This window comes from Dreissena polymorpha, chromosome 6, assembly GCF_020536995.1.
Source record: "Dreissena polymorpha isolate Duluth1 chromosome 6, UMN_Dpol_1.0, whole genome shotgun sequence".
NCBI classification, from domain to species: Eukaryota; Metazoa; Mollusca; class Bivalvia; order Myida; family Dreissenidae; genus Dreissena; species Dreissena polymorpha.
The window spans coordinates 39760772-39783668 of NC_068360.1; the positions used below are offsets into that span (position 1 = coordinate 39760772).

At 34.2% G+C, this 22897-nt stretch overlaps 1 protein-coding gene across 1 annotated transcript; it reads left to right on the forward strand.

Moving 5' to 3' along the window:
* The first annotated feature begins 1061 nt into the window (after nucleotides 1-1061).
* Nucleotides 1062-12497, forward strand: LOC127834977 (short-chain collagen C4-like). The gene is made up of 3 exons (XM_052361145.1): nucleotides 1062-1362; nucleotides 10397-10462; nucleotides 11831-12497. The coding sequence occupies exons 1-3, from the start codon at nucleotides 1140-1142 to the stop codon at nucleotides 12316-12318; spliced, it is 777 nt and encodes a 258-aa protein (XP_052217105.1). The 5' UTR covers nucleotides 1062-1139; the 3' UTR covers nucleotides 12319-12497.
* Nucleotides 12498-22897: the final 10400 nt, after the last annotated feature.

Genomic DNA, 22897 nt, shown 5'->3' on the forward strand with positions numbered 1-22897 from the left:
TTTAGCGAATTCACGTAGTAGGTTATGATACAAAAAACCTTGCTTTAGCAATTTCTTCGTTAATATACGATTACGATCATTAAAATCTTTAATACATGAACATGCTATGGCGTAACGTACCAACTGCAAAATATAAATACCATAGGTACCTTAACGGATGTTACCATCTAGGAACGGAAAATTCACAATTTCAAAGTTTAAGTCGTCCCGTTTGTCGTATAAAGTTGTCTTAATCATATTATTATTAATAGTAATATGTAAGTCTAAATACGCAGCATCTGTATCGGATTGATACGATCTGTTTAAGACTAGTCCGATCGGGTAGATTTTGTAAATATATTATTCAAAGTATGGGTTATCTACATTAAGTACGTCATCAATGTACCTACTAGTAAGGTCAAAACTTTGAATCAAATGTAGTTGTTAAGTGTTCGATACATAAAATTGCTTTGATAAAAATATAAAAATGATCAGCTATAAGTGGCGCACAATTAGTACTCAACGGAACCCCGATAATTTGTTTAAATGTTTTACCATACAATTCAACAAAAAAGTAATCCAGAAGAAAAGTAAGTGCTGCACACAAGTCAAGACAAGTCCAAATGTTGTATTTATCTTATATTTGAGATACTTGCACTACCGTAAACTCAAGGTTTATTCAAATGATTAAACAATAAGGTTAAAGTATTTAATTGGCATTTCGTCTTAAATGTAGAATGGAGACAGGCTAAATTCGTTAATAAACACTTGTTCCGAATCAACACTCCGCTGATATTGATGACGTCATTCGATTTTATTACTAAACTTTCTTCATAATGCTATATTTAATAATATAATTTGTTTCACCAAACTTACTTAAGCATCATACTTACACACACACATAACGCGGTTTGGTAAACATAACTCATCCTTTAAAATCTTACGTGCGTCATACTGAAGAGCCTAATCTGCACATCTGCACAACTGCTATAGGGATGTCACGATTCTTAAGCAAACGTCTAATAACAGGACAACCTCTGATAATTCGTTCCGCACAATAAACGACAAAAATATTAACATTTATCTCAATACAAAGGCTGCCAGTAGTTTAAGATCACGAAATACAAGTCGACTTTTATTTTGTTTGAGTCTACTCACCGATGCACATCAACACAATGACTTTGATGACAACACACAGGGCGATTGTATGGCTTCTTTTGCTGCGATTGAGCTGCTGTACCATGGATAGGAGACTGGTGCTTCACAGTGATGTAGATATGGCCGCTGCCATTCAGACATTGACTGCAAGGATTGAACAGTTGGTAGCTAAAGACAATCAGCATGAATCGGAAATACAAGCTCTGAAGGCTGGATCTGTTGGAGGTACGTTCAATATGTTGAAGTACATAATTGACGATACTGCGAAGCAGCTCGTCTAAGTTATCATAAAATGACAAAAATCTTCACAATGGCGACCTATGTTAAAGACCGAGCCAGTCCGATTGAGATAGCTCGATTTTTCTAATCGGCATACCTCGCTCGATAAAGGTATAGAAAGCTCAGCTATAAATAGGACAGCATATTCTGTGAAAAATATTTAATAATAGTTTGAAAACGTTTAGTTTAAATCAGTTATATTCAATCCATTATATGTTTATAGATCAATGAAACAATTATGCATTTTCTGTATTGTATTTGACATTTGTCTTGATTCAGTAAATACATTGCGAATTAAAACGTGTATAATTAACTTTCAACGCGATCATGAGTGTAAAATAACGAATTATTTCGAACCTGCCATTTGTAAACGTTGTAGCGATTATGGTATATAAACAGCAAAACAGCCATATGACATCTGTGAAACTCGCTATTATGCGTGCTTTCTCATTTTGCATATTTAATAAACTTTTCAAACAGAAATAACAGAACCACATCAGTGCTCATACTATGTTTGATAATTAATTCGTTTGTTGGATATTATTTGCTGTTTTTAACACATTAGGTCATATCGCGGAGATTTAGTTAACCTTACCATGTGTTCATGGGCGAACTCACGCATTCAATTGCTCTTACGACTATGGGCTCATACCTACTTTTGGGAATCATCATGAAATTATTGCCGTACTTAACGAACAAACATGCCTAACCTTACTGAATTAGAGAAAAAAAAACAATAATAAAATGATAAAAAGTATATGTTCATGCACATGGGCATGTGAAATCACGTCCGTACACATAGCATCATTAACTTAGGAAATAAAACAACGAAATATAAAGTTTGGTATGATATACATGTGAAAATTTTTGGGTTTCCGGTGGCGGACATATTGGATGTGTTTATATCGTCTCATATATTTTGCTAATTCTCTCAAATGATGCGAATCTTATCAATACTTGTTGGGTGTGGATTTATTCAGTGTGTTCCTAGAATGCTATAGTGAGTGTAAATATATTATAACAGTGGACATAAGGATGCAAACCGGCTATAAACATTGTGAGTAGGAGGTCTTTTTCTTTGTGTTTGAACTATTTATAGCAATAATTTGACTTTGAACTTCTTATAGCTTCATACCTATAAATAGCTATATATAAACCCAATATCTGATCTCGCTTCAATGAGCGTAACGTGTACTATACACAGCAGTCACGCACACCTGATTTCTGCTCTATACTGTTCAAATAAGAAAGTGCATCCAATATAATGAGCTTTACTGCTTCCACCCCAAATATTGCCAAAACCAAGAGGACTAGTTCGGAGTTGTCAACTCCAGAAGGCAAGGTTGAGCAAAAGAAAAACCGAGTCACAAGCGATTCTAGTGTTGACTTCAACTACACTTTTGAAAGTATGTCTGAAAATGACAATGTTGGTAATGTTGGACTCGATGTCAACATCATGAGGGCCATAAAACAGACCGTTCAAGAGGCCATTAATCATGCTCTTTCGGTCCAAATGAAAACCATGATTGAAACCATCATTACCGGGGTCGTGGACGGCTTATCCAAACGCATAGAATGTCTCGAACACGAAAATACAAAACTTCAAAATGAAAATCGCACTCTTAAAGACGCATTGGATGCCAGCGAACAGTACAGTCGTCGCAATAGCCTGCGTATCTTCGGCATCCCAGAAAGTGCGAAACCAAATGAAAGCACAGATGAGATTGTCATGAACTTGTGCATGTCAATGGGGGCTGATGTCCTCATAGGCGAAATTGACCGTTCTCACAGAACCGGAAAGCCAGGAGGGCCTCAACCGCGCCCTATTCTAGTAAAGTTTGTGAGCTACCGAGCCAGGCAAAAGCTATATTCCCTACGGCGGAACCTCAAGACGAACAAGGAACATGCTCGTGTTTTCATAAATGAGGACCTCACCCAGCGGCGTGCTCAGTTATTATTTGTCGCGCGTGGGCTTGCAAAAGCCAAACGAATTGAAAGCGCCTGGTCTGCCGATGGAATTGTTCTGATACGGGTGTTGGAAAACGGCGAGTCAAAGCTCAAACGTATCGCCTCGGAATTCGAGTTAGAAAAGTACAAATAAATAAAGCTGATCTATGCTTTTTTGTGCAGTTTACATCTGAAAAATACTTGTTCAATTTAAAAGCACGGATGTCACGGGGTTATTATAACTGTTTACACTAACTATCATGTCTTTCTTTATGTCAATCTGTCAAATCCCGTTATTCTGCAGGACATCACAACAATGATTTATTTACTGCCTTCAGCTGTATTTAAGATTAAATCTAAAATACTTATAAAACCCTATTATTTGTAAATGATTATTATTGCTAAAAGGTGTATTTGAGCTAAATTCATTACATATAATTATTATAATTTAAAACACTTTCTACTGTACTTTCCATCAGTATATTTCATATGTTTCGCCATTCAGTCGTTAAAGTACACGAAATAACTGTATCAGGTGTTGTCATAGAAAAAAATGCCTTTTTCTAACATTTTAACCGTGAACATAGACAAATCGTTTACGTTGTTCTAAAGTAGTATGTCATTACGCACTAGGTGCGTCTCGATGTCCTAGTAATTGAAAACTCATATTGTATGTGTCAATTACGAAAAACGTCTCTTGATCGATTATATTGATATGTCAAAAATGTGTAAACTACACTTTGGAGCTCTAACGTATCGATTTTATATTAACAGTATGTTTATATTGTACTATTTTATGTTTGAATTCCAATACAATTTATGCAGTGCTGTGTCCTAATTGATGTAAACGAAGTTGTTCTAAAGTAGTATGTCATTACGCACTAGTTGTGACTTAAGGCTTTAGTAATTGATAACTCATATTGCATCCTGATTGCTGTAAACTAAGTTGTTCTACAGTAGTATGTCATTACGCACTAGGTGTTACTTGAGACTTTAGTATTTGATAACTGTTATTGTCTGTGCAAATTGTAAAACAATATGTCTGCCTTCCAATACAATTTATGCAGTGTTGCGTTCTTATTGATGTAACTAAGTTGTTCTAAAGTAGTATGTCATTGCGCACTAGTTGAGACTTGAGACTTTAGTAATTGTTAACTCATATTGTCTGCGTAAATTGTAAAAAAATAATGTCTCTTGATCAATGTTGATTTGTCGGAAAATGAGTAATTACACTTTGTGACTCTAAGTTTTCGCTTTCCTATTAACAGCCTCTTTATAGTTTACCGTTTTTTTCTACCAGTACAATTTAAGCAGTTATGCATCTTAATTGATGTTAACTTGTAGTATATGTTTAATTGTGCGTGTGTGGTGCATTCACTTGTGAACACGTGATATTTCAAAAATACAAAGTAACAAATAGAGCTTAACATGTCCTTGGTCTAAATATGTTGTTAACTTAACTATTATTCCTATTGTATCCCTAAAAACAAAGTGCGAAAGTGCTACTTTATCTTATTTAAATTTATCGCGTGAAGTGTAATACACAATGCACAATCTATTCAATACCAAACTAGAGGGGTTATGTGTTCTTTCATTTGAGCAGGTGGTATCATACTTTCTGATGTAATGTATATCACTTAATTTTGCTGTGTTTTCTGCATACATATATTTCTGCAATTCGTTAAATGCTCTCACATTCCCATGCATATAAGTGTGTTCGTATGAGCAGATAGCATCATAGTTTTTGATGTAATGTATATCACCTTATATTGCTGTGTTTTCCATACATATATCGCTGCTATTCGCTAATTGCTTACACATTCTTATGAATATAAGTGTGCTCTTTCGAACAGATGTGACCAAAGTTTATGCTGCATTGCAAATCAGCTAAAATTGATGCTTTCTTTATTTATATGCTACTGTTTTTCGTTAAATGCTCTCACATTTGTATATATGTAAGTGTGTACTTTTACGTACATTATCATCTTTACACAGATGCTCACTTTAATCATTTTCAATCACTATTTCTTTTTCTTCAAGGATGTATTATTTATAATCGTGTACGTACATTATCATCGTTACACAGATGCTCACTCTAATTATTTACAACCACTATTTTCCTTTTTTCCAAGGGTGATTTATTTATAATCGAACGGTTTAAATGATTTTTCTAGGTTTTTTGTTTCATATTATGATCTGCACACCCAACATAACCTAACATATCATTAAAATGTTACCTAAAATGTTATCCTCCTTTAGCATCGTCCTCTTTGCCTTCCTTTTTCCTATACTCTCTCTTATCTCAACGTCCTATTTGAAGCAGTTATGTAGCAAAAGACGTAATCCAATGTTAATATCAGCATTGCAATATGTTTCTATGATCAAATGCATTAAACGTATCATGTCAGCGTTTCTGGCTCACCTCGTCTTCATTGGAACATATCATTATGTTGTACCTTAAACAGAGACCAGAAAACGCTGTCATGAATGCGTATCGGCCACCAGCTATTTTTCCAATTCTCATACATGTAGTATTTGCATGCCAATTATGGCCTAGTGTTGTTAGTCTCTTTTCATTACAAAGTAGTGTCTACCAGTCAATAAATATATCACGAAGTATTGAACACCCACGTAAGCGTATCCCGATAGGAAAAAATATACATACTGATATTATCTTTCTCAAAACTGTCTTACAATGTTTCCTGTTTGGTTTAACATGCTGCTGGATGTGATATACATCCAAACCCAGGGCCTACCTTGCCTGAGACATCTTATAACACAAATGCAAATAATTCCTTATCCACTTCCGATGCCTCTGCAACACACCACTTAAGTTTTAGTCATTATTATATTCAAAGTCTGATGCAAAAAATAGATGTTTTGTATACAGGGCTACGTGATTTTGATATAATTGGTTTTACTGAAACATGGTTAAATAGTTCTATTTCATCTACTGATATTCTTTTCGAAGGCTTCCACCAGCCAATTCGCAAGGATCGTCTAGACTCTTATGGCGGCGTTGCTATATACGTTAATGAAAATATTGCTTTCAAACGAAGACACGATCTCAAATTAAATAACGTTGAGTCTTTATGGATTGAAGTGTTCCCCTCAAAACATAAATCCGTTCTGTTTGGCTTGTTTTATAGACCGCCTAGTGCGGATAGATCGTATATGCATTCTATTGAAAATTCTATAGGACTAGCCAGAGACACACAAATAAATGATATCATTATTACAGGTGATTTTAATATAAATACTATCGCCGAATTATCAGCACGAACAATTAACGAATTATGTCTACAATATGACTTAACGCAACTAATAAATGAGCCAACACACTATACTGAACACTCATCTTCCATAATTGATCTTATCTTTGTAAGTAATCCGAATACCGTATTACTTTCTGGAACAGGTGAACCCATTTTAGACCAAACTATTCGGTACCACTGCCCTGTTTTTGTTACATTAAAATTCATTAAACCTTTACGTAAAACGTTATATCGACATATCTGGCGATACGACATTGGTGATTATTCCAAACTTCGACAACTAATGACAGATACTAATTGGGGTCTTCTTAAATGCGAAAATGTTGATATTTATGCAGAAAATATTACGAAGACAATTTTACAAATTGCTGGCTCATGTATTCCTAACAAAAATGTATGTATACGTTCTCGTGATCTCCCCTGGCTAAATAATATTATAAAGAAAAAAATTCGACAACGAAAGCGTCTATACAGAAAGGCCAAGCAACTAAATAGCGATATGCATTGGTTAAATTTTCGTCGTGTCAGGAATGAAGTCGTTTTACTTCTACGTAACTCAAAAAATGAATACTTTAACAATATTGCACGTAAACTGAAGTCATCTGACCTTTGCGCAAAAGACTGGTGGAAAACACTTCGAACATTTATTCCTACTAACAGAAACAATTCAATTCCACCTCTTTTCGACGAACAATTAGGTATCTTTGTAGCAAATGACTCCTGTAAAGCCGATATGCTAAACAGGTATTTTGCAAACCAATGTTCAATTGACGAAAGCAACCACGAACTACCAATAATCAAAAATTCAAACGCTAACACTCTTCAGAATTTTCATATAACACAGGAAGAAGTAACTGACTCAATCAAATGTCTTAAGTTAGGCAAAGCATCTGGTCCTGATGGAATTGATAATCGTATCCTCAAAGAAGCAATGCATCAATTAAGCTACCCATTGTGTGATCTTTTTAACTCTTGTCTTAATACTCACAAAATGCCTTCTTGTTGGAAAATTGCTAATGTGTGTCCGATTTTTAAAAAGGGTGATCCAGCGAAAGCGTCCAATTATCGACCAATATCATTGTTAAATACTATTGAGAAGGTCTTTGAGAGGATATTGCATAAACACATTTTTAATTTTCTTCGAGATAATTCATTCTTTGCGCCCACTCAATCTGGCTTCTTGCCTGGTGATTCGACTGTTAATCAGCTTACATATATGTATAATACTTTTTGCAGAGCACTAGACAATGGCCTTGAGGTCAGAGTAATCTTTTTTGATATTAGTAAAGCTTTTGATAAAGTATGGCATAAAGGTGTATTATACAAACTACAACAAGCAGGCATTCGTGGAAATATATTATCTTTCTTGACTAATTATCTTTCTGATCGCAAACAAAAAGTAATCCTACCGGGAGCGCACTCAATCCCTATTGAAATTCTCGCCGGTGTCCCTCAAGGTTCTATTCTAGGTCCACTTATGTTTCTTGTGTATATAAATGATATTATTGCTGATATACAAGCACATATACATCTGTTTGCTGACGACACTAGTCTGTTTATGGTCGTAAATTCGCCAAGCCAATCTGCAGTCGTTTTGCAATCAGACATTGATAAAATATCCAGTTGGGCTGACAAATGGTTGGTATGTTTTAACCCCTCAAAATCCGAATCAATGCTTATATCTCGAAAACTGAATAAACTATCACATCCACCATTGACCATGCATAACGTGAATATACCCATCGTTGATGTCCATAAACACTTAGGTGTTTTTATCTCTAATGACTGCACTTGGCATGCTCATATTTCATACATAAAGGAAAAGGCATGGGCACGCGTTCATATAATGCGTCGGTTAAAATCAATGCTTGATAGAAAAAATCTCGAGAAAATATATTTTTCTTTTATAAGACCAATCCTCGAGTACTCAGACGCTGTATATGATAATTTTACGCAATATGAAAAAGATGACCTAGAAAAAATCCAAACCGAAGCCGCGCGTATAACATCTGGATGCACACGTTTAGTCTCAATAGAAGAACTTTATAATGAGCTAGGCTGGGAAACTATCAGCCAACGAAGACGCAAACACAAATTAATATTAATGTATAAAATGAACTCTAGTAATGTACCAAACTATTTGCAATCCCTTTTACCCGCTACAGTTGGATCGTTTAGCAATTACTCATTAAGAAATTCGTCACATCTCCAAACTATTCAAGCGCGAACGTCACTATACTCAAATTCGTTTTTACCATCCACTGTTTGTGAATGGAATAATCTTCCGGATGAAATAAAAAACGCCGAATCGATAAATTCCTTCAAAAGTCAAATTAACATAGATCGACAGACTCCGAATCCATTATTTACGTACGGTGAAAGACGCTTTCAAATGCTACACACGCGCTTACGAACAAAGTGTAGCGCCTTAAACGAACACCTTTTCCGACGCAATATTGTTGCATCCCCGTTATGTCTATGCGGACTTCATGAAACAACGTCGCATTACTTTCTTGAATGCACTCGGTTTGTACATATTCGTGGCGAATCTGAACTCAATATCCGCATATTCCGTTACTTGCATTGAAACTATTCTATATGGAGACAACACTTGTGACTACTTAACGAATACTAAAATAGCCGATGCAGTGCATACATTTATTATTAAAAGTAAGCGATTTGATTCGTAATATGCTACAGAACTCTCTCTCCCCCCCCCCTCTCTCTCTCTCTCTCTCTCTCTCTCTCTCTCTCTCTCTCTCTCTCTCTCTCTCTCTCTCTCTCTCTCTCTCTCATACACATCCCAAATGTCGACTTATTGCCTGTTTCTCACAAAAGAAACTATACTCGTAATTTTTTCCATACCCTTAACATTGTTTATTATTTAAAATCCATGTATGTCCGTCTAGCAACATGAAACTGTATTTGTATAGGGAGAAGAACAAAATAAGACATCGTCTTTCGTTCTAATCCTATTCAAGCATGTTCTTATAATAAATGTTGTGTCATATTCTTTGTAAAACAATGTACATTCTTTGAAATAAATATGTTTAAACTAAATTTAAGAGAATGGTGTAATTAAAGAGCATGTCAAGTTTTGAATTTATATGCTGATACGTATTGTTATAACCCACACACGTTTTACTGTGACAGAACGTTTTTTTAAGATAAGTGGTACATAAAATACACCTCGAATATCTTTTTAAAGATATTTCTTGTTATATTTGAGCGAGAATGTAACCCACTTCCCAGTTTCGATGAATGGATCAAATTTAACATGTGTACTACTTCCCCGTACCCCCAATTTGTTCTCGTACCCTACATTTTTCGAACCCAATTTTTGTTCGTACCCAATTGTTTTTCGTACCCAAATTTTTGCTCGTTCACAATTTTTTTTCGTACTTTATTGTTTTTCCTACCCAATTTTTTTTTTGTAATCAAACATTTTTTCGTACCCAATTTTTTTGGGGGAATAATTTTTGTACCCAAAATTTTTGAACCCATTGTTTTCCTACCCAAAATTGTCGTACCCACATACACAATTGTTGTGATGCAGATAAACTTAAATATATGCTTCTATATCAATCCTATAAAAAAGCATCGTCAAACCAGTACTGTCAGTACTTTGATTTTATATAAGACCCGGCATTCTCCAGGATTTCCTTAAGACACAAACACAAAGAATCTCAGCTGTTATATTGTTTTTCATATTTTAAATCTGACAATATATTTAAAAAAATGATATGTTGATATTTCAGCATCAATTTACACCAGATGGGGACGAACGACATGCCCAAAGAACGGAACAGAGCTCGTTTATAATGGTAAAACAAATGGAATAACTACCTTTCTGATCACTATCATTTGTATTTTGCAATTTATAATATAAAGAAAATTTTAGTTCGTCAAAGCCTTTGCATTACCAATATCGCAAAATTGATAATCAAAAAGCATGATATACATCCGCTTGTAGTTAAATGAAGTGACCAATTGACTATACAATACAAGAGACAGAAAAACAGAAACATTGAACGATTTAAGCTATAACAATCAACCCTATGATGGTCATTAAAAAGCATTTAAGGTTAAATCAGTTTGTACCTATCAAAACAGCGACGACCAGTGGCTGCCTGTGGTCTATTGCAGCTAATTAGAAAGGAAGCCTGGTTATTCATTTGCGCCGACTGGCGTGTTTAATCTTCCGTTTAGCACAGAACTGATGCTTTTCCTACGGGTCACAAACAAACAATGGTTACGCTTAGCAATTTGTTGACATAAAATGGAAGAAGTGTGTTCATAATGCATGCTCGGTATGCAATCGCTGAAGCGATGCCGATTTCATAGCATATACTTAAGAAATGTGCCGATCTGTGAATCAAAGTGTATACATTATGACAAAATACGTGTTAATTGGCGCTATAAATACTAACAATTTAATATACATTTTCTAAGATAAAACAACGTTATGTGGCCATATTGTTTTATATTAAAAATCGCAAATTTAGGATGTTGCCGATTCCAGATATAAAGCGAGTCTTATTACTTTTTTCAAAATGAAATACAAAACTTAATGAATCAAAAATTAGAATTTTTGAATACAAGTTCATACATAAGAAGTACCAAATTGAAAATAAACATAAGAAACGTGTTATTCAATTGCAAATAACGTTCTTCTGTAAAACCGAAAACTCCTTTTTAAGCACAAGACATGTACCCTGTTGGGAAATCCCGATTGGTATGTGTAGACTAACATAGACACAATTTTGGTTCTGCAACAAATATGAGAGAACGTTTCGGTATCGGCGTAAACTTGTTGGATATTAATGTTACGGAATTAAACAATATTTGTTATATGGTACCGTATAGAATCTGTAAGGTAATTTCATTTAACATTTCTAGGTCATGTCCCTATGCTGGTTTAAGACTGCGAAAATAAAATGTTGACATCGGAATCGTACATACTCGCTTTAAAACAATGACATTTAAACAAAGCATGTTCATTAAAAGTCTAACATTTCTCTTCAAGCAAACATATGTTGTAAATGTTAAATGATACAAACAACCCGAATTTTTATTTTCATCGTTCATTAAAGTTTAATTATTACACTATCTCACACTTGACGTCCATATATAAAACATAGTGGCATTCTATTGACGTTTAACATTATTTATAGCATTTTATGTGTTGACAGGTTTCACTGCAGGAAACACATACGACAAAAATGGAGCTGCAGATTACATTTGTCTTTCGGGTGATCCTATATGGGGTGTATACAGTGATTCTCCACGAACATATTCACCGTATATATATGGAGCAGAATACGACATGAATTGGTATAGTGCAGGGGCTTCACAATTCTTTGGAAGCAATATCCTCGACCACGACGCCCCTTGTGCCGTGTGCAGATCCAGCCGCCAAACCACCGTGATGATTCCTGGCAGGAACCAGTGTTACCCCGGCTGGACGATGGAGTATGCAGGCTACCTGGTATCTGGTCTAAGTGAACATGCATCGCCGACTAATTACGCTTGTCTCGATACTAAACCAGAGTTTGAATTTGAAGATGCTGAAAACAAGATCGGTAAACTGATGTATTTGGTGGTAGCTGCCTGTGGGACGCTGAAGTGTCCACCATACGTTCAGAGCCGAGAGATCACCTGTGCTGTGTGCTCAAAATGACCAATTGATGTTTTTTGAGTACCTTTGTATATAACTACAGTGCTGAGGTGCATATCATAAGTTTGTTTTGTCAACGCAGTTATTAAAGGATGCTTAGCGGACTAATAAAACATTGCGTCCTTTCTGCCAAATAAAAATATAAATCGAAATCTATACTAAATAAAAGACCTTTAACCTTACTCTACATCTTAGAGTATATGTTTTTCCTTTGAATGTCTGCACAACCTCCTGATTAGCGCCCGTCATAAATTAATACCAAAAGACATTAGATGTGATAAAGCAAATTTGCATAAACCAAATCCGAAAACACGTCTTATTTTGCAACTAAACAAATAGATGTATTGACCAAGCTTAGACTTGCTTATGTGTTGAGAAATTTGTCAACAACCTGTTAGCCTCTGTTCCATCTGAAGTTGTTCTAATTATTTTCCACTTGTGTGTGCGTATTACGAAGTGTATTAGGACCTTTTCGGGGACCCGGAGTGTGCATCAGCACTCCTACCTAATTAACTTTTAGAGTCACGAAAGTTGGGACGCTTTTTTGAATAATGGCTTCACTGTCCAATTTTAATCAAAGATTTTTTAATTTGGTCTGGTCTTATGTTGGAGGGAGGGCTGGAAGCAATAGTACCCGGAAGAAAACCAACCTGTTGGATAGGTTGACTACCAACCAAACTAACATGCTGCCGGGAACGGGAATCGAACCCTGGTCGCCGAGCGAGTGTTCCAACCACTGCACTAGCCGTATAGCCCAACATCTTTTCCGCTTTATCATGCGGGCAATGTGGTTTGTATGTATTTGAAACTTAGTCTGTGTTATATGTCATTATAACATTTAAACCTTACTGAGTACCAAGCTACGCTATGCCATCGATACGTGTTTGCTTTTTACTGCCAACTGAAAAATGGTCGGTATAATTCAATATAATAATAATAGAATTCCAGAAAACTTATCACGTTAATTATTGTAACTATCCGATAAACTTGCATTTAAGGCAAAATATCGAATGGCAGCACAATACATAATAATACATAAATTATCACGAAACACGGATATAATGAAACTTAAGGTCACTTCGTGGAATTGTCAAGCACATTATTAGTGGGCCAAAATAGATAAATCCGTGTTTAAATTGTCAAACGTAACACATTGACCAGATTTAATTACGAAACAAATTGGTGCTCTTGTACAGGACGTAGCCGAAGTAGTTTATAAAGAAATTTCGATGAGTTAAGTTCAATCTACGTAATCCTGTACAAATTAAAACATAATATGTCAATACAATTGCTCAAACACACGCAAACAGAAAAAAATACTTGCTAAAGAGCATTCCGTGAATTAACTACCCAATATACTTTTAGTGTACCTTCGTCGTAGCTATCGTTACAACTATTACTTAGGTTTTATTATTTCAAAGGTTTTACTATAAGTGAATAGCAGAAACTCAATCATTAGTATCAGGAAAGCAATCATGGTCAATATCCGCTAGTCGTTATAAAAGGCAAATTACAAATTGCCCGTTCAATACATGACAATACAAACACTTTGACAAGAGCTCAAGGGAGAACAAAACAAATCCATCGAAGCACTAAATATTTTCAATTTCATGTAAAAACCATTAAGCCCCTGAAATAAACATCATCAGACATTAAAGATAAAAATGTATCAATCGAATATAAGCTATTGGTTCAACATGCGGAAACAATATTGCATACATTATGTGCATATATCAGGTTTCAACGAATTCAATTCAATTCAGCTACTAAGATCCAGTCCGGAATTTTGGGGCGGATTGGACGGACTGAATGGCAGACGAAAGGTCAGAGAGACGGTGAACACATTAAGAGTGTTAATCAAAATCAAATGATAATGTTTAAACACCGTACAAACTGAACTGCATTGCAAATACTATTCGGAGATAAGAAGACAAAGTCTTAAAATTTACATTTAAACCTCTACGAGACGGTTAACTAACGTTTTTTATCTAGTTTTATAAACTAAAATATGATAGCTGGTGTTGGATTCTGTATTAATTTTACTAGCGATAAATTATTACATACATTCGTTTACATTTACACAAAGTATTGTACATATATATATATTTACATTTTTTATGTTGATTGCTTTTGCGAATATATTTGCAAACCGGTTAAGGTATTTTAATCGTGATTACCTAATACAATCCATGTAGCGTCTTCCACAGCCACTGATGCAGTGCTTATAGCACATATTAAACAATATGCAATCGTTGGTATAATTGTCGATCAATAAGAATGCATACGTTTGCAAATAATACGGTATTATTTGTCGCTGGACTACCTTCGAGTATTCGTAACAGAAGAGATGTTACCTGCAACAATCCTAGCAAAATACAGACAAAGCTTAACTCCAGTTGCATTAGTATTAAAACAATCTAAATTTGACTTGAGCGAATTTGTTAAGTCGTATCTCAGGATTAAATTACAATATGTCACAGGAGAGATGCACATCGTGATATGTAAATGTTCATTATATATAAAGAATGAAAAGCAAAATGTATTTTCAACCTTAAAGTATTTACCGATGACCTATTTTTTAAACCATCATTTATATTAATTTTTAGCATTTACTAGTAAGCCATAAATACCAGTCAGGTCCTATAATATTGAGTTCTGTCTTGGCAAATCTTTGTGTGTCGTTAATTTCGAAACTTACAAGCCGAGTTTGACAGTCAAAGTTTACATTTGCTTTTCCTGACGTCCTTATTAAGTGTTCTTTAAACTAAAAACAAAGTAAAAACTATCATTTGGCAAGTGAAAAAAAAACAGTATTTCCAATTATGTTAACGTCTGACGTTTCCGAATGTTTGTATTAATATAAATTAATATGATACTAAAACAGAAAACGCTTTTCTCGTATGTCAGATATGTCCCAAGCGGTATTTCTTAAACAGTTACAGTTCATAGTTCACGGATTGATGGACAACATACCTATACATTCAGCACTACCATGCTCATAACTTTAACGTTTTTATAAGTTTCCTCTTTACTGAGTACCGATAGTTACTCTCAATGAGTAATTATATTACTGTTAACAAGCAGTTGAATAGCCTGCTCTGAGGGCAAGATTATCCTCCACTACAGACCCAGAAGTTGGGGAAAGAAGCTCATTTTGCCTGCATTGTAAAACTCGTAGTCCACTTTTTACAAGTTAAGAACATTGCATTATAATACTTATCTAGATTACCATATAACAAGCAAACGTGTATGTTGAACAAAAATGCGTTTCAATAAATATGGTTTGTGTTATTTTATATTTAATACGCACACTTCACACATAATATTTCAACTTCCATAACATGGATTATTTTGAGTAATTTGCTATTTGCTATCCACTTATATTTTCTGATATAAAACACATAACGGCATGACATGTTTCGCTACTCCGTGTTATTATATCATTATGACTTATTTTAGACCCGTGTGTTTTTGTTTATATTTTCATTTTTTAGTCAATATACACTTCCCCCCCCATTAAATAAAGGAATGCGGCCAAGGCTCCACCGACAGGGTCCTTATTTGGAGCATTGACAGTAGTTTTATTGCTTATAAAATGTATTCATATTTTTTTAAAGATAAGTTCTTGTTATACTCCTTCGTGATCACATAACAATGCTCAACTGCAGTATGTTGATTCGACTTCAGTGTGGAAAAAATACCTAATCATTATTTGCTTCAAGGTAATTACTTACACATATGTCATGTTCCACCACATTTCGCATTTTCATTCCTACATTTTGACAATTTTAGAAACACATTGTTCACAGCATTGGTATCTGAAAACTATTTCTTAAAATATAAACATTTCATACCATTAAGTGTTTCGTACCCCACATATTCTGATTCGTTAAATCTACTGAAATCTAATGCAAACAAAATGTTTAAGCAATGCAATATATTTTATAACATACATTAAAATACCTTGTGGTATTTACTTTCTTCATAAAGAACCTGTAATTTGCAAAGCAGTTCTTAAAGCCATTTATACACATAGGCAGCTTACCAACTTTTGTTACTAAACAAATGTAAATGAAATCAGCCAAAATATGTATTCATCGCATCAAATAATCATGTTATTGCAATATAAGTGAACTACACACATTTAAATTATGAACAACATCTTATTGATACTCAAATAGCTTAGTTGTAACATCAATTTTTAGAAACTCAAATAACTTAGTTGTAACATCAATTTTAATAAGGCAACTGTATCATACACTCGTCAAGGTCATAGCTCAATAAACAAATGACAAACATGGGTATCATACATGTACCATCTTTGATCTTTGTTTATACTACATGTTCCTATCCAATACTCTTCAATATCGTATAAGTTTCATTCCAAGCGTCGTTAATATCGACCAGTGTTCGTTGCGCTGCTATTACTTTTGTTCATATTTATAACTTACGAATTTGAACTGAAATTGGGGATAATTACCCGCTAAAACCCGCATCATATATTATAAAGCCCGTCTTGTTTTATCATTATCCTTACTATTCTATTAGAACGAAGAAACACTGAAACACGACTCTTTCTAATAAATCCCATGTTTGTTTGTAAATTGAAGCTTTTTTCCTACATAGCTAATAATGCAGTATTCAAGTAAGTAATTTCACGCGCACCTCTACCGATTTTGGTTTAACGACCCATTTGCTTGGCCCCTTTCATATTTAAGTCAATCCAGATTTTACTATTTTATGTGATATATAGTTTGTGATATGAATACTATTTTTAATAATATATTAAATTGAAGACATTTAAACAATGTTAGCATAATGGTATGGTGATTAATAGTAAAACGAATGCAGTAATAATGCCCTTTAATACACATATTTTTAGATTTAATAATATTTATATTTGAATTCTATAGGACACCGTATCCAAGCTGCTAATCAATATATCTAGCATTTTCCTTCGGAAATATGTGGATAATTATCAGTAAAGAAGTGTGCTAGGGCAATTATTGTTTATTTAATGCGCAAGGGTAAACAACGTAGATAACAATTGAACAGTAGAACCGTAAACGACTCTTACATTGTCTTTATAGTTGATTATGGATGCACAAGTTATTTTTAAATATTCAATTAAAAAATGAAAGTTCAAATAAAGTAGTATTTATATGTATGATTTATTTATGGACCGTTATTATTTAAACGAAAACATGCAAAGTGTGGTTCACATCTCTCAAATATTAATATATGTCATACGGTACAGAATGCTTCGAAATCGAAAAGATTCGATACTACAAATAATGCGATATTGAGAAAAACCCTTTACTTCTCGTTGTATATTATTTCGACTTGATATCTTATTTTGTGAAACAAGAAGATTAATGTTTATTAGAAACCATTGGCATATCGTTTTGAAAACACAAACGAAGATAGTTTATTTAGCGAACAGCAAACATGGGTTTACATAAAGGCGCGGATGATTAATATGAGAATAGGAAGATCATTACCTTATGTGTGTCTTATCACACACTCTTAATAGGGTCGTGTCGATTTTCAGTTAAATTCGATAGGCGTCTTGTGGAATCGTGGTTTTTGGCCGTGGGCGAAGCCCCAAGGCCATAGTAATGATACAAATTTCAAAGCCAGTCCGAATCGGCTGGCTGCCAAAAACCAATTCCCAAGAGTCCGAATTACCAATAATAATTCGTGCGCAATAAAAGTAGCTCTTCGCAGATCTCAATAACTCGCCTTGTAAATACAGAACATCACTATTTAACATAACAGTGTCATAAAACTTGCAAAAAAATATTATTGAAGCGAAATTGCTAAGCATTGGCTACTACAGTTTTTATTGTTTACATATTCATGCGAGAATAAGTTCCTAACTTGACGGTCTAGACCGAAAAGATGTGTTAAAGGAGACAGTAAGAATACTTTTTTTCTGAGACATATTTTTGAAGACCTTATATTTTGTATTTAAAAACATATTTTAAAATATTGCTATTTTATTTTGCGCAAACATGACATTTCCAGAAAAAAAGAAGAAAAAACCCCACAAATATTCACGATCATTCTCGGAAATAGACGAAGTAACTAAATATTGTATTTCACTGCGCACATCGAGCGCGCAAATCGAGGGCGAAAAGTTCTACACGGAGCCTATACCACGTGACTTTTTAAGATCTGTGTTAGGAGAATAAAGCGCGACCCAGTTAACAGTTTTTAATAATTTCTTTTTAAATATTTCACCATTTTAATGGGATTAAGTGGAGAGCCCGCTCACTCCTGAGAGTTTTCTATAGTTATCATGATCTTTTTAAACAAATAAGTATTTTTTCAGTAAAGTGCAACCGCGCGTTTGTATTATAAAGTCCTCACACTGATCCGACATTTTTTCTAACCGTTCAAACGCGCGGTCGCACTTTACTGAAAAAAACTTATTTGTTTAAAGTGATATTATGGGCATCTTACAGTTGATAGGTGTCTATCGCAACCGTTGTTTGTTTTTGGTGTTTTCACTTCATATACACTTATATTTGTTAAAGCAGCATCAACATACTAAATGCATTTGAATATCAACGGTACTTTCGTTTTGACAACTGACGGCAGAAGTGATTCTATTTACGATGTGAATCTAAATATAGTTTTAGTGCAGATTCGTTCATACGACATAAAGACACTATTTTGTTTTACGGATTATTTCGGCTTAGAGGACCGGGTGAGTCATGTAAAATATCGAATGTAATATATATTTTTAATAAACAACTGGCAGCAAGATGAGTTGCAGAACATTGGTCAGTAACCACATTTTAACAAACTTTTTTGACCTGTTAATGCTTTTCAGCTCAATTCAAGAGTGATAAATGCCCATAATATCACTTTTAAAGATCATGATACCTATAGAAAACTTTTACGAATGAGCGGGCTCTTCACTTTATCCCATTGAAAATGGTGAAATATTTAAAAAGAGATCCTTAAAATGTTAACTGGGTCGCTCTTTATTCTCCCAACACAGATCCGAAAAAGTCACGTGGTATAGGCACCTGTCTAGATGAGACAAAGAACGCAATCTGTACACCGTTCTTTATCACGGTAAGTGGATTTTCTTTTGTATACACATGACAAAGCAAGTATGAGTGTTTTCTTGATCTGTTAATTATGCATAAAAAGCTATTTAAGGCTATTGCAAGTCATTTATTTGACGCCAACAGTTTTTTGCGGCCATGTTGTTGTTGTTATTGTTGTTTATCTTCACCGCCTATGTAGACGAACCTCTACCAGATCTGTAGAGTTAAACAAAGGTTATCGTTGCCACCACCAGTATTGTATAGTCCTTCACCGTCTTTGTACACTGTGGTATATACACAAATATTGTCTTTTGTTACAGTCTCTGAGATTCTGCACTCATCCGCTAGGGTCAATCTCGGACAAAGGGAGAAATTCGGAAATACTTCTTCCCAAGCACACTAAATCCTTCACACAAGGCCTTCAGCGCCTACAGCGCTTTGATTTTATTTGTTGTTATACGGTGACTGTCGCATATCAAGTACGTCTGACAACAAAAGATTGGTTATGCTCAGTGACGTAGATATAGCCGCATAGTTTCAGACGTTCACTGCACGGCTCGAAGCGAACTACAGAAATGGCAAAGCTTATTGCGCAAAACAAGCAACTGGTATCTGAGACTCAGACTCTGAATGCACAGACCTGTCAACTTGTTGCACACTTTCAGACTATTAACGGAAAAATAGTCAACTGGTATCGGATGTTCAAACTCTTAAAGGACAAAAAAGTCAAATGGTATTGGATGTGTATACTATTTACGAAAAAATTAGTCATTTGGTATTGGTTGTTCAGACTCTGAACGGACAAAATAGTCAATACGTATCGGATGTTCAGACTCTTTACAGACATACTAGTTAACTTGAATCGGATGTACAGACATTTAACGGACAAAAAAGTCAACTCGTATCGGATGATCAGATATTTAACGGACAAAATAATCAACTGGTATCAGATGCAAAGACTCTTAATGGACAATATAGTCAACTGGTCTCGGGTGAACAGACTCTGAAAGGACAAAATAGTATACTAGTATCAGATGTACTGACTCTTACCGAGAAAAAAATCAACTGGTATCGGATAAACCGATTATTTTAAGACAAAATAGCTTACTGGTATCGGATGTACCGACTCTTAACGGACAAAATAGTCTACTTGTATCGGATGTTCCGACTCTTAACGGACAAAATAGTCTACTGGTATCGGATGTACCGACACTTAACCCAGCAAATCATCAACTGGTTTCAGAGACTATTAACGGATAAACAAATTCATCTGGTAACGGATACACATACTATTTACGGACAAAATAGTCAACTGGTATCGGATGTACATATTTTTAATAGACAAAATTGTCAACTGGTATCGGATGTTCAAACTTTGAAAACTGCATTCACTGGTATCGGATGTACAAACTCTGAAAACTGCATAATTTGGTGGTAAGTACAACTACTTAAAATAGTGTTATTGCCGGCGATAACGCGGGGGTTCATATTTGAATAAACGATAGAAAAAATATGTGAATACAATAATGTACACTTACATATTTTGAAAGATTTGATGTACAAAAGATGGGCGAACATCATACACGCAAAACGGATAAGAACTTATTTACGCTGTAAAAAATTGTGATTTATATTGCCTAAATAATGTAAATATTTAATAAGAAGCATGGAGTACGTTACATGGTAAAATTTATTCGAATACGTTTGCTTAATGTTTATTTTACTATTGTTCTTTCATGGATGGGTGCGTTTGCTTTTTTTGCCCTGTCCCTTATTCGTTTGGCATTTGATAACTTTCATCAAATACAGGTCCTCGTAGTTAACATTATCTCCTGATTGTACAATAGGAGTTTACCTTGGCATATTTTTTCGCAGCTGTTTTCACCTATTAAAAGACACGGTTATTGAAAAATAAAATTGTTTTTATAGTACATCTTCTCCAATATACATGACTGATATTGGGCCCCTCGATGAACGTTGATCAGTTTAAAATGAAAACATACCAATTTTTGTATGTATGTCAATTAGAAATACGCTTGTCCTACTTTTATATTATACACTTTTTTCAGCACACCATTTACAACGTATGATTAATACAATAGTTATTCGAAAGCATGATAATATATACGATTTCATATACAGAATGTTTTCGGAAATAGGTTATAATAAACATATATCTGTATTATCTTTGGAAAATAATGAAATTATAATTATATCAATTGATATCACATGTGCTCGTTAGAATTTATGTATGATTAATTTCAGAAGAAATGAGGAAATTATCAGAACTATGTCGAGAGATTATTAAAATTAAAACATAATGAAATATTGTGTAAGAAATGTGAGTATCGCACGAATACAATAACGTGTAGTATGAAGTCTGGTACGAATATTTGAATAAGATCATTTGCAGGTCATGTGCTTTGATTAACAGAGACCATTATGAATTACATCCATACTTGTAAGACATACATTTTGTATAAGAAACACTATTATTGAATAGTTGCGGTATAAGCACAAGCATTAATTGGAACTCATTATTTGGACTGTTTTTCTGTATCTTAACGCGTGTTTTACTATTTAAAAACAGGACGTTACAATTTTTAACCTGACACAATAACAAACAATGCCTCATGTTTCTTACACATGCCAATTTAAAGTTTTTATAGATGTATTCATCCGGCAATACCCAATACAACTTCTCTACAGGTACGTTTTCACATTTAAGACATTGACGATATCATTCCTCTCATCTGTACGCACAAAGTATTGTTTTCAAATCAGGTACTGGATAAAGTTCTGGATTGCATTTATTGTTATTATTATTATTATTATTATTAGTATTATTATTATTATTATTAAAATTTTTATTGTTCTTATGATTATGTTTTTTTTTATTTTCATTATTATTATTATTATTATAAATTAATTATTGGCATTATAATTATTATAATTAAATACAAACACTGACAAACAATCTACCGAAATGAATAAACAAACTTCAACATATTTTAAAGATAGGTAATATAATTTGGAACTTAAAACTTTTGTAGAGAATAAAAAACGTTTTGAATAACAGAACAAGCTGACCAAAAAACATATTTATTTTGAAAAGTAATGAATAAAAATTGCTAAAAAACGATCAACACAATTAACAGCCGTTACGATGTCTCCCAAGATTCTCATTGGATGACTTTTCAAAGATGCCTTAAGTTTTTGCGGAAATTAATGACGCCAGGCAGCATTGAACTCAAGGTGAAAAGATATTGATCGTTTGTACTGACCTGCTAAAAGTAGTTAGATCATATTTTAAGGGTTTGTTGACAGTTGTTATCATTTGAAAAGTTCTTTAGTACATGCTATACATTGTTAAATTCAAATATCGCAGCAAAATAGCCCCAGTATACCATCAACAACGAATGTTACAAACACAATGAGAACAAACGTTAAACCGGACTGATTTAACCGATGTTCATTTGGATTACAGGGTTTAACGTTATAATCTCGGTCATCCGGACTGT